The sequence below is a fragment of the Halichoerus grypus genome, chromosome 11 (genome assembly GCF_964656455.1).
Source record: "Halichoerus grypus chromosome 11, mHalGry1.hap1.1, whole genome shotgun sequence".
NCBI classification, from domain to species: Eukaryota; Metazoa; Chordata; class Mammalia; order Carnivora; family Phocidae; genus Halichoerus; species Halichoerus grypus.
Window position 1 is genome coordinate 55,027,140 of NC_135722.1, and position 13,113 is coordinate 55,040,252.

General features: G+C 46.3%; 2 protein-coding genes across 7 annotated transcripts in view; one reads left to right on the forward strand and one right to left on the reverse strand.

Annotated features, from left to right (window-relative positions):
• The window catches only part of GVQW3 (GVQW motif containing 3), a 49,627-nt gene that overhangs the window by 18,985 nt on the left and 17,529 nt on the right, over window positions 1–13,113 (forward strand). Inside the window, exon 2 of one of the 3 annotated variants that reach the window (XM_036082857.2) lies at window positions 9,169–9,761. The exons of 1 other annotated variant lie outside the window; for it this stretch is intronic. In XM_036082857.2, the coding sequence (XP_035938750.1) occupies window positions 9,169–9,425 (257 nt within the window). In that variant the 3' untranslated portion in view covers window positions 9,426–9,761. Of the gene's footprint in view, window positions 1–6,894; window positions 6,946–9,168; window positions 9,762–13,113 lie in introns of those variants that run through there. One more of the 3 variants, XM_078058568.1, reaches the window with a different exon arrangement.
• LOC118529853 (uncharacterized) overlaps window positions 1,772–13,113 on the reverse strand; it is a 34,441-nt gene continuing 23,099 nt past the window's right edge. The window contains exons 2-5 of one of the 4 annotated variants that reach the window (XR_013442476.1): window positions 12,974–13,064; window positions 11,823–11,921; window positions 3,604–3,733; window positions 1,772–2,724 (exon numbers count right to left, since the gene is read on the reverse strand). Coding sequence is in view for 2 of the 4 variants with exons in the window: in XM_078058570.1 (XP_077914696.1) it covers window positions 2,188–2,306; window positions 3,604–3,676; window positions 11,823–11,921; window positions 12,974–12,991 (309 nt within the window). In the remaining 2 variants the exon portion in view is untranslated. The remainder of the gene's footprint in view (window positions 2,725–3,603; window positions 3,734–11,822; window positions 11,922–12,973; window positions 13,065–13,113) is intronic. The other 3 variants (XM_078058571.1, XM_078058570.1, XR_013442477.1) reach the window with 3 other exon arrangements.

The following is a 13,113-nucleotide window of genomic DNA, read 5'->3' on the forward strand; positions in this document are numbered from 1 at the left end:
AGTCTGACTAGAACAAAAAGGCTGACATCCCCACCCCTGCCCTGAAGAGGTAGGAAAAAACTCTTCCTGCCTAGCTGTTTGTGTTGAGACATTGGCCCTTTCTGGCCTCCAGATTCAAACTGAAACATCAGCTTCTCTTGGGTCTTAAGCCTGCTGGCTTCCAGACTGGCACTTAGATCACTGGCTCTCCTGGTTCTGGGCCTTCAAACTCCTAGACTGGAACTATACCATTGGGTCTCATGGGTCTCCAGCTTGCCGACTGCAAGGCTTGGGACTTGTCAGCTGCCATAGTTGTGTAAGCCAATTCCTTAGAATGAATTTCTTTGTGTGTGTATGCGTGTGTGCGTTGCGCATATACACATATCCGTATATGTATCCATACACACACATATATTCCGTTTCTCTGGAGAACCCTTAACTAATATAGCTATAATATTTTTTTCTTTTAAGATTTTATTATTTATTTGACAGAGAGAGAGTGAGCACAAGCAGAGGGAGTCTCAGGCAGAGGGAGAAGCAGGCCTCCCGCTGAGCAGGGAGCCCGATGTGGGGCTCGATCCCAGGACCCTGGGATCATGACCTGAGCCGAAGACAAGACGCTTAACAACTGAGCTACCCAGGCGCCCCACAGCTATAATATTTTTAATAATGATTTTCTACCATTCCCTCTATTAAATCTTTCTGGAACTCCTGTGAGGCATATGCTTGACTTTCTCTTTTTATCCTTCATATCTCTTAAACTCTTATTCAGGTCTTCTATCCCTTTCTGTCTTTACTCCATTTTGGGTGATGTCCTCAAATCTCTCTTCTAATTCCCTCTTCAGCTAGATCTAATATGTAGTTTAACTCATCCTTTGAGTTTTTAATTTCAGGGGCTGTTTTTCATTTCTGGAAGTTCTGTATGCATCTTTTTCATATCTCCCAACTCTTTCTCTCACACTATCCTGGTTTTTTATTATGCCTCTATTCCTTCTCTTATCTCTATTTTAATCATCCAAATTCATAGTCTCTTTCAGATGGTTCTGTTTTTACCCTTTTTCCACCTAGTTAGTTGTGTGTGTTGGCGCTCCATTTTGGTAATTTCTTTCCACATGTGGTTTGTTACATTTTGTGAGCATCTTCAACAGGAGTTGTTTTTCCTAGTGGATTCCTCAAGCCCTGGATTGTTAAGCATCCCTACAGGGCTCTTTTGAATACACCGTCAGCTGTGACCTAAGAATTTTAATAGGTCTTACTTCAGCCCTAACCTAAGAATTTTAATGGTCTGGACCAATTTTTATGTTAATTTATCTCAGTAGGTGCCTGTGCATATAGGCAAAGTAAATTTAGACCCCATATGCTTTTCGCAGAGGTTAGGGTTTTAATTTCTCATGAGTGTCATTTTTCCCCACCTAAGGCCTCTTCAGATATCAAGCTTCCTTGCAACTTCACTAATGCTGGGGTAGTTTTCCCAGTCTCCTTTTCGTGGACAGGGGCGGAGCTTCCCATATCAGGGCTCTATGCAGGGGGCTCCGTTCCAGCTTTCTCACCTGGCTGGGACTGAAGCCCCATCTCCTACTCCTTGGTGTGCAATGGAACCCTAGCCTGCAGCTCTCAGAATCGATAGCTAAGTGTGAAATCCCTGTGTGCTGCTAAGGCACGTCACCTGGACCCTGTTCTGGCTGTGCATTTTCATTTCTTTTTCATTTCTGACATCTGAGGATTTCTCTCAACGTTTTTCAAATTTGGTGGTAAAAATAAAACATTTTTTTAAAGATTTTATTCATTTATTTGACAGAGAGAGACAGAGCAAGGGAAGGAACACAAGCAGGGGGAGTGGGAGAGGGAGAAGCAGGCCTCCCGCCGAGCAGGGAGCCCGATGTGGGGCTCGATCCCAGGACCCGGGGATCATGACCTGAGCCGAAGGCAGACACTTAACGACTGAGCCACTCAGGGGCCCCAAAATAAAACATTTCTGTTATAGTTCACCCAGAATTTCTCTGTGTCTGTAGCAGGGGGTGGGATGTTTCTGGAAGTTGCCAGATCAGAAACAATAATTCTGTGAGGAAGACATTGTTTCCATTGTATAGATAAGAAAAGTGAAGCTCAGAATGATTGTCTAAATTGCCAAAGCCATAAAATTTTAAGTGGGGAAATAGGTTGTGTGTCCAGTCTGCCCACAAATCCCGTGCAAGACATCCAGGCATCTCAAAGGTCGCTTGGTACCTCTGCCGTCTCTCCGCTGTTAGCCTTTCTGGGCAATTCTGCCATGGCATTTTGCTGAAGCAAACACTCTGGATAAGATTCCTCCTGCTTCCTAGGTAAGGCTGTTTGGGAGAGAAGAGGAGGAAGTAGAAAGCAAGCCGTGGAAGCTAGACTGTCTTAAACCTGAGAGCCACTGGTAGGAGCATTTGGCTGGGAGGATGTGAAAGCCAAGAGGCATCTCCCCTACCGTCCAGAAGCATCCTCAAGCATACTTGTGCAGTAGACAGTGAAGGGGACATGCAAGGATCCTGCACATTGTTTTTGGCTTGCCTCTGGAAGCAGGAGGAAGCCCAGGTCATGGCAGGACTTCCCTGTAAGTTCTGCTGGGTTTGGGGATGTCCCAGCAGAGGCCGGCATACTGTGAGGCTTTTCACTTAGCCCCCTAACCTGGGAGCAGCTCCTTCCCTGTGAATCTTGCACGGAGGCCTTGGAGTGGGTGCCCTGCAAAGGTGTGGTAGATTGATGGAGATCAGTTCAGGTCTGAGGACAAAGAAGATACTTTGAGTTTGTAGAGTAGAGGGGCCTTAAAGAGATTGACTGGTTACACAGGTGATGGGATAGGAGACAGAGAGGCATCCCGGAACTTAGCAAGAGCAGGAAACCACTGCCACCCATAAGGCAAAGGGGCAGAGTGGGGGGCCAGTGTCACCAGGGCCCAGGAGCCAGGTGATAAGAAACTTTAACGCTAGCAGGCCTGTTTGTGACAGCAGGAGCCATGGATGATGAGTAGCCAGAGATGCTACCTAGGGCAGATGGCGAGGAGAAGAAACACTCCCATACACCTACTCCCAGTCTCTGGCTAGTACCTCCCTTTGGCCAAACAGCTGGAAGCCAGATGTCTTGGAGCCTGGATTCACAGGCTAAATGGATCTACCTCCCTGTGTTACAGAACAGAACAGAGCGCAGAGGGCTAGGAAGTAGGTCTGAGAAAAACAGACCCGAGACTGGCATGAAGGAGGGAGGGAGGGAAAGAAGGAAGGAAGGAAGAAGAAAAGAAGAGGAGAGAAAACAAGTCGATATGTAACATATAAGCATACTAGAATACTTTTTATATATCCTCTTGTAATTGAAAAGAATCTTTAGGATAAAAAGTTGCCTTCCTTGCAGAGTTGTGAGGATCAAATGAAAAAAATGGATGTGAAAATCTTACGAACATTGCCAAGTACTGCATAAATATGAGATAACCATCATTAATATCATTAGTTCTTTAGGGGGAGGAATTGTATGTAAATAAGAGTGTAAATAGGAACCCTTTATTGAGCATCTATTATGTATGGACACTTTTTGTGGATGTGCATTGGAATATTTCCAGTTGCAAGTCATGATGATGAGCAATGATTTCAACAAATAGGTACATACCAAGAATTCCAGAGAGGTGTTCCTTTGTCCTTTCCATCTTGAATACAAGATCGCTGCAGTGCTCAGCCTTCACCTCCAAGTTCAAGGCAGGAAGCGGTGGGGGTGAGAGGACAGTTCAGACTCAGCCGTCCTGTTTCATCAGGAAAACAAAAGCTCCCCCAGTGATTCCCAGCGGAGTGCTACCTAAATCTCATTGGCCAGAACTGGGCCGCACGACCACCCCTAACAACAAGGGAGAGGTGGTAGGAGGTAGTATAGGAGAAATGGTTTCTGGATGGTCAACGACAGGGTGAGCTGCATGCGTATAAAACACGGTACTTGGGTGCCTGGGTGGCTTAAGCAAACTTCTGCCTTCCACTCGGGTCATGATTCTGGAGTCCTGGGATCTAACTCCGCCATCAGGCTTCCTGCTCAGTGGGGAGTCCGTTTCACCCTCTCTTTCTGCCCCTCCCCCTGCTCCTTCTCTCTCTCTCAAATAAATAAAATAAAATCTTTAAAAAATAAAACACGGTACTTGGCAGGACTTGGCAGAGGAGACGTGCTCAATACATGTTTTACACGCCTCTGTGTGGGTGTGTGTATGTCTGTCTGTCCATCTGTCTGTCTGCCTGTCTGTGTCTGTGTCTGTGTGTGGTTGTATGTGTTCTCCATTTCTCCTAACAATCCTGTGAAGTAAGCTCTTTTACAAATGAGACCTAACACGGCCGGTAATAGGCAGAGCCAGGCCTCAGACCCAGTTCTTTCTGACCGCATTCTGAGGGCTCAGTCCATTGCCACGCCCTGCGCTCCCTCTCCACTAACCTGGCCCTGAAGCTCTTGGTCTTGGAGACATATCAGGCCCAAGTGGGCCTGACGAAGAGAGAAGGTGGAAAGGGATCAGCTCTAAAATGAGTTGGCGCCTAACTCTGGGGCTGCACACGGAGTAACCATGAAGTCACGAGAAGAGGTTCCCTAAGTCTACGTGCTAGCCCCAAGCCTCCGCCCAAGTGCAGCCACTTCGGAACAGTCACACTGGGAGGCTCAGCACTGTGCCGATGATGCCCAGTGCTCCAGTGGGACGCCCCTTTGCAAGTCATGACAAGCCCTCAATCGTTACTGGCCAATTATACCTCATTTCCGACCCTGACTCCAGCTGCAGCTCCTCGTCTCATTTACCAGGAGTTCCAAATGACTTATGACCATTGCCAAAAAGGAAATCATTCTCCAAAGACAGCATTGTACAATTTAGATACAAAAGCCCAGGTTGTCTGCTTCCCAGGCAATTTTCAAATCGAATTACAGAAATGTTTAAAGTAGCTGAAGCACTGTTGCAATAAATATACCCTTCCAGGTTGATATCTTGGAAGAAGACAACTCTGAGTTTCGCTGTATAATTTCTGTTGTGTTTAAGAAAAAGTACTCACTTTGAAAGGCATTGTGAGAAGACCACTGGACTTTGTAAAGATACCAGTGGGATAATACTTAATGCAGGTCGCGGCACTGGGACGTGGGCCCACTCATGTATTGGTGAAACTGTAAATGGCATCACTTTCTCAGAGCAATTTGGCATGAAGCATCGAGAACCTTTAAAGAGTTGAAACCAGCTGACCTAGAAATTCCCTTTCTAGGAATCTTTCTTAGGGAAATAAGTCAAAGATGCAGACAAAGGTTTATGTATATAGCTATTCATTTTATTTGCAAAATAGTAAAAAGAAACAACTAACCCAAATGTCCCACAACAGGGAAATTGTCAGGTAAATTGTGGTATATTCATTAAATGAAATAATGCAGTCATTTATTTATTTATTTTTTAAGATTTTATTTATTTGACACAGAGAGAGCATGCACAAGCAGGCAGAGCAGCAGGCAGAGGGAGAAGCAGGCTCCTGGCCGAGCAGGGAGCCCAATGCGGGGCTCGATCCCAGGACTCTGGGATCATGACCTGAGCCGAAGGCAGACGCCCAACGACTGAGCCACTCAGGCGCCCCTAATGCAGTCATTTAAAATGATGATTTTGAAGAATCATCAATGATGTTTAAAGATGTTCACAATAGAATAGATGATAAGACTAAAACTACATGCATTATATAGACCCATTTTTACTTTTTATATGCTAAAAAAGGGCTCAAGATAGACTCAAGTTATACTCAAAATGTTATCAGGGCTGGAGCACCTGCGTGGCTCAGTCTGTTGGGTGTCCGACTCTTAATCTCAGCTCAGGTCTTGATCTCAGGATTGTGAGCTCAAGCCCCACATTGGGGTCCACTCTGGGTGTGGAGCCTCCTTTAAAAAAAAAAAAAAGAGGGGTGCCTGGGTGGCTCAGTTGTTAAGCGTCTGCCTTCAGCTCAGGTCATGACCCCAGGGTCCTGGGATCAAACCCCGCATCGGGCTCCCTGCTCAGCGGGAAGCCTGCTTCTCCCTCTCCCACTCCCCCTTCTTGTGTTCCCTTTCTCACTGTGTCTCTCTCTGTCAAATAAATAAATAAAAATCTTAAAAAAAAAAATTTAAAGTCACCTATAATTTCATCACCCAGCTAAAAGCACTGATAACATTTTTTTTAAAAGATTATTTATTTATTTATTTATTTGAGAGAAAGAGAATGAGAGAGAGAGCATGAGAGGGAGAAGCAGACTCCCCGCCGAGCAGGGAGCCCTGATGCGGGGCTCGATCCCAAGACTCCAGGATCATGACCTGAGCCAAAGGCAGACTCCCAACGGGCTGAGCCACCCAGGTGCCCTGATAACATTTTTTTAAAAGTAGGTTCCACACTCACTGTGGAGCCCAGCATGGGGCTTGAACTCATGACCCAAGATCAGGTTCGGACACCCAACCAACTGGGCCACCCAGGTGCCCTTAAATTTTCTTCATTATACTTTTATATATACAATTTTTGATCATTGTAACTCTAACTATTAATTTTATAATCAGAAAAATATGTATAATGAAAATTCCTTTTTAAGAAAGAAAGAAATGGGTTTTACTAGGAGAGAAGAGATCTGCCCCTGAGGAGCTGATGGTTTAATGGAGGAAATGAGACATGTACACAAATAAACTTATTACAAGGTAGTTAGGGATGTAATGGAGGTTTTACAAAGTGTGGAGGGAAGGATTAGCTCTGCCTGGGAAAGTTGAAGGTTGGTGAAAAGAGGTAACATTTGTACAGGGTCTTGAAGGATGAATAGGAGTTCTCTAGGGCTTTGTAAATTGTTAAGCACTGTGTAAGTGTAAGTTAGTTTTTGGCCGTTATTAGTACTGTCAAAGCTTACCTCATATAAAGCTCTCTTTCTTGTCTCTTTCCCATGCTCCCTGAAGCCCAGGATCCCTGGGACAGGAAGCAGCAGCAGTTAAACAGTCACACATCCGTGCTCCAGCAAGTGAACTGAGGTGCATCCAACTAAGGAGCAGATCCAGGACCAGAGGACATAAAATTATCCGGGAGCAGGGCCAGGAAGGTGCTGGTGGGTAAACAGTTCCCCCTTATTTGCCACCCTGTGGAAAGGCTGGCTTTGCTTGGGGCCTCAACCCTGAGTTATGGGACCATCTCCACCTAGGGCATGGTAAAAACCGAGAATGAGCATCACACAGCAGCCCGTGACTTACATGGGCGGGAAATGGTGTGTCAGATGCCCTTTATAGCCTCCAGACAGGGCGGAGTGGAAAGGAGGGATGTGGGTGAGGGGACCAGGAAAGGTGGCAAGAGATGATTTGTTTGTGAGAAATCCTTAGAAGCTCAAGGTTGGAAAGGATTTGTAAATTATCTCATTTAATCTTGCCGATCCCTTTCCCGACATTCCCATCCCATTGTCATCCTTATCTGGCTTCAGGGCACAGCTCAGAGGCCACCTCTTCCACTGAGGACCTCCCACCTCAGTTCCTCTGGGCTATGCTTCAGGCGTAACTCATTGTTCAACTTTAGGAGAGAGAAAGTCCGCACCCGCTGTGCACCACACACTGAGCTTATAGTTCCTTGATTGCAGTATTCCCTCCTGTGTTTCCTTTTGTTTGTTTATTCATGCAACTAACATATATTCAACACCTACACTGTGCCAGGCAATGTTCTAGATGTTGTAACAGAGTGGAGAAAAAGATAGCCAAGATCTCACGTTCTCATGGGCCTGTCATTCTAGTGGGGGAGACATATAATAAACAAAGGAACACATAAGAAAATATCAGGTCAACAAGGAGGCAGCTTTGGGAATATCTAAGGGAAGAACTTTCCGTACAAAGAAAGCAGCTGATTCTAAGATCCAAGGGGAAAACCTTTGCTTGCTCTAGGAACAAAAAGAGAGAAACTGGCATTGTGTATAAGATGCTTTCTCTTGCTTTATCTGCAAATGAAAATCTTTTTTCTTTTAGGACTTGGCTCAAGCATCACCTGTTTAGGCAAATGTATCCTGCCTTCCCCAGGTTGAAGTGACTGTCTCCTTTCCTCCCCATTGTCACTGAGTACACTTCTGTCAGCATACCCGTAACAATTTGCCATTCCTCCCATACTGTAGCGTTGCTACTCCCCCCGTGGACCCCAGTCTCATCAAGGGCAGAGCTTCCTACCTAAACTCCTAAACTCCTAATGCCCGGCACGGAGCCTGGCACAGACTCTGTGATCAGGAAACATTTATTTGTTCCTCGAATAAATGAGCTCTCACACAGTCCTCTATCAGAACCTCTCTGGTAACAATCAGAATTAGCAACCACTTATTGATCAGTGCCAGGCCCTGTGCTGGGGACTTTCAACTCTGCTCTTACAAGCCTCATGACTGCCATGTGTAGTAAGTGGTAATTATCCTATTTTGTAGTTAAAACTCAGAGTATCAAAGTGACTCTTTTTTTTTTTTTAAGATTTTATTTGTTTATTTGAGAGAGAGAGCGAGCATAAGCAGGGGGAACTGCAGGCAGAGGGAGAGGGAGAAGCAGGCTCCCCGCAAAGCAGGGAGCCGGCGTAGGGCTCGATCCCAGGACCCCAAGATCACGACCTGAGTCAAAGGCAGACGCTTAACCGACGGAGCCACCCAGGCGCCCCCCAAAGTGACTTCTGAGGTGGCTCAGTAATAAGAATCAGAGCTAGGAGTTAAACCCAAGTCCTCTTGGTGCCAGATCCCAAAGCTTCACCTTCTATGTGATGCGCTCACCATGTGTTAGTTCATCTGTGGACCTGGCCTCTCTTTTCTTCTAGATAACCATCTCCTTGACAGAAGGGTCTGTACTTCACTTCCTTCTATATTCCTCCTGACACCAGAACAGTGTTTCGTATTTAGTACCTACTCAGTCCATGGGTCTTAAATCTCCAAGAGGTAGAAAAGAAAGTATGAATGAAGGTTTTACCCAAAGTGAATCAGCCTCTAATATCAATTCATAGGACAGTGCTGGGCTGGAGGGAGAGACATTTCTGAGGGGAGGGCCCTTCCCAGATACCTCTGCGCCCATCTGGGAAAGCCGAGTATGCTGTCTCTGTACTCAAGCCCTCATTTCTTAGAAATCACACCTTTTGCACAGTTATACATCTCAGCAGGCAGGCCGGGGTGCAGAGAGGAACATGCCTGGCTTCCAGTGAGTTGGGAAAATGAGGTTAGGTTTCAATTCAGATAGTTATTTGTGTTTTCTGGGTCTGCACGGTCAATAAATTTTCAACGAGCAGTGATTCTGTTCCTCATCTTTCACTGCTTTATGGGACTTCAGGGAATGAAAGCATAACATCCTGCTTTCCCATAAGTTCTCTGGCTGCTACCCTGGCACCAATTAAAGACATGTCTATGCAATTAATCAAAACCAATTTGGAGGCCCTCTGGCACTGCCCCTCTGATGTGCTGCCTGCCCCACATACAGTAGTTCCTCAGCTGCAGTGACGGAGCCAGGCACATAGGAGCTTTTGATGAACTGGCTGTGCCGGCCCCAAGTGTTAACTGTGTCATCTGACATGACTAATGAGGCTCCCAACTTGGTCCGTGTGAGCGGAGCGGCCCAGCTGTCTGGAGGAGGCAGGGTTTCTGCAGCCAGCCTGGGAAGAGGCTGCAACGTGCAGGGTATACACTCCATCATGTCAGCTGGAGTCCGGGAGGCCTCTAGCGTTGGAGCTGGGGAGTCGTCCAGGGGGAAGGCGGTGGGCGCTGCGGGGCGAGGCTCTGCGCTGGGCACTGGTGGGAATGTGACCCAATTTAAACTTCTAGCTCAGCCCCCTCATTTTACAGACAGGGAAACCAAGACCCAGCAGAAGTGTGGGGTTTGCCAAAGGCCTGAGGCTTTGGGGGAAAAGAAATAAAGGAACAGGTGTGGTCCTTACCCTTGAGGAGCTAAACCCCTAGATCAGCAGATAAACATGCACGAGGGGGACAACTGGGCCTGATGCCAATGCACCTTACCAAGGCTTAAGCTATGGGTTTCCTTCTGCAAATGTTTATCAGGAGGAGGAGAGCCTTCGTCCTTGTCACCTCTACAATATCAAGAGCATGGGATTTGGAGTCAACAGATCTGGGTTTGAGTCCCAGCTCAATACTTTGAGTTGATGGATTCATGAGCAAATTACTTCGTTTTTCTGAGCCTTGGTTTTCTTGACCGTTAACATTAGGACAAGCCAAATGCTGCCACTCAGCCTATTTCCTAGAGTCCTGGTGAGACCCAGCAGAGTTAATGGGTGTGAAAGTATAAATAAGAGTCTCTGCACATGTTAGCTATTATATATATTATTACCCCCTCTCAGGATCCCTGGCTGAAATCTCTGGAATATGGATCCATAGATAGCTTTAACTCTCTTCCTCTTCCTGCCTCTTTCAAAATGCACAGGAAAGAAATAGATATAAAACCAACTGGTCATCTGTCTACCATCTCAACAGCTTTCCCAGAGTCTATGACATAGAAAGTAGAAGAACTCACCCATTGAATTTAATGTCATTCCGCACATTGACTGAGCACCTACCATATGCCAGAGGTTGGCCACACTCTGTGAGGAGTCAGAGTTGGATAAGACAGGTTCCTTGGCCACCTTGAGAGGCTCCCCATTTAGTGGGAGAAACAGACGTGGACATGATTAACTATAACACGCTACAGAAAAATACAATTGCCACGGGAAAGATACAAATCAAGTGCTGTGGGAGCCAGAGGAGGGAATGATTCATTCCCCAAAAGGAAATTGGGGAGTTTCATCAAGGAAGTGGTATGAAAGGATGGGCAGGGTTTAGCTCTGTCAGGAAGCATAAGCAAGGGCACTCCAGACTGAGAGAACAGCACAGGCAAATGCATGAAATTGTCAAAGGATTGGTGGTCTAGAGGTCACAGTGAAGTCAAGTGAGGTAGGGGGTGTTGAGCATGAACAAAAGAAAAATCACTGGGCCTCAGCTCTGACACCCAGTCATGGATGTTGCTATCTCACTGCTCTTTTTGCTGGCTAGGGTCACTTTGGCCTCTGTCCCTGAATCAGAGAGAATCTCATGCTAGCCCTTCCTCCAGCAAGGCGGAACCTAACCCCCAGCCAGGAGAGCCCACTGCGAAGGAACCGGGAACCGCAACAACCATCAGAGGCAAAGAGGCTGGGGCTGGAGAGCACTGGTCACAGCCACCCTTCCCAGCTAAGGGGAAAGCTCCCCCTGGGATGTAGCAGTGACACCAACATCTAGAGCGCGATGGCAAAGACTCGAAGCCCCTTGGCGTGAGTCACACGCGAAGTTGCTCTCCTTCCCTCCTTTGTCCAGAAGAAGCCAGCTCCTTTTAGGAGTGCTGCTGGCAGAATGGCTTGGAAGGCTTGGAGCTGCAGCTGGACTTAAAGGCATGGCCGTGGGCCTACCCCAGGGGCTCACATTTTCTCGGTCTCTCCTTCTTTCATTGTAAAGTGGGTTTTATTGTGCAAATAATACAATGATAACAACAGAAAATTAAGAGAAAGAGGAAAGAGCACCCACTCACACGTTATCTGTTTCCATTTCTCCTTGCCCTTTCCTGCCATTGTCGGTAGTGTAATTTTTTTTTTTTTTTTTTTTGGCTGCTTTCATCACTGATACAATTACATATTCTATTTTTATTGCTCAGCATTGTATCATACAGCTTTTTCCATTTTGCTACTTATTGCCAACCCCTGGTGTCTACACAGGCTTGGTCTGGTTTCCCCAAGACTAAAGAAAGATGCCCAGGGCATGTAGAAGGAATGCCCCATAGATAACATTGTCATCATTGACAACTGGCATCATGGGCAGAGGAAAAACATTGACTCCTCTGTCATCACATAGATATAGATTGGAATCTCAGCCTCTTACCTCAAAGCCAGATGGACTGAGCAGATCACTGCCTCTCTGGGAGCCTCCGGTCCTTGTCTGCAAAACGGGGATGGTATTTAGTACCACCTCATAGGATTGCTATGAGGATATAATGAGATACCGAAAGGGAAATGCCCAGTGAATGGTAGCTCCCCTCCCCTTCCCCTTGCTGGGGCTGACCTAGGGTCCACTCTGCTTCCACCCTTCCTCTCTTGCCCACAACAGAACTTTTCCCCTCCCCTGGGCCCAGCAGGCTTCCTGAGTTAGCCCATCTAAATTCTGACAGACACACCAAGTCGGCCTATTGCTTATTCATTGGGTGAATGCACCATTTTTTACTTGAGCATTTTCCTTTGAGGGAAACATTGGTTGTTTTCCAATTTTTCACTATTTCCAATAATGATGCAATAAATAGCTTAATGAATATTGCTCACTTTATCCTTTATCCTTCATCCTTTAAAAAGTAGTCCCTTAGGAACAATCTCCAGGAATCAGGATCACTAGGACAGAGATTAGAATCATTTTAATGGCTCCTGATATATATTTCCACATTACTGTTCAGAAGGTTTGTGCCTTTTACTCTGCCACCAGCTCGAGGGAGAAGACCAGTTGGACTACATTATAGGCCCTTGGGCTCTTCACAAACTGTTGGTCCTGCTTTATTTCCCACTATTTTCTCCCACAACATGCCTCCCATATTGCAGCCACATGGAATGACTCACACCCCCCCCCCCCAAATTATTCTCCCATGCTTTTGTGCCTTTGTACTTCCTATTATCCTCCATCACCCTTGCCCGAGAATATCCTTCCCTTAACATGCCTTCTCACCATAGAGCTCACCCTTTATGGAACTGGAAGCTTTTATACTATCTGCAAGACCCAGCTTAAATACCCCTTTCTCTCTGAACTAGTTTCAATTCTCCCAAGCAGAGTTAGTCACTCTTGCAATATGTGGTGCCTGGGGAGACTTTTGGCATCCAAGTGCTCACCAAGAAACAGTCCTTCTCTAACCCTAGGACGGTGCTGGGCGGGAGGGAGAGACGTTTCTGAGGGGAGGGGCCTTCCCAGATACCTCTGCGCCATCTAGGAAAGCCAATTCTGTGTGATTCTCCTCTCACTCCCCCCCTCTCACTCTTTTCACTAGCAATTACCAAGTTATGCCAATTCATCGCCTAATCATAATGTTGGATCCACTTATCTCTCATTGCCATCACCGCTGATCAGGATTCCTGCAGCAGTCTCCTAAAAAAAAAAAAAAAAAAAAAAGAGTAATATGTACATGGTTCAAAAC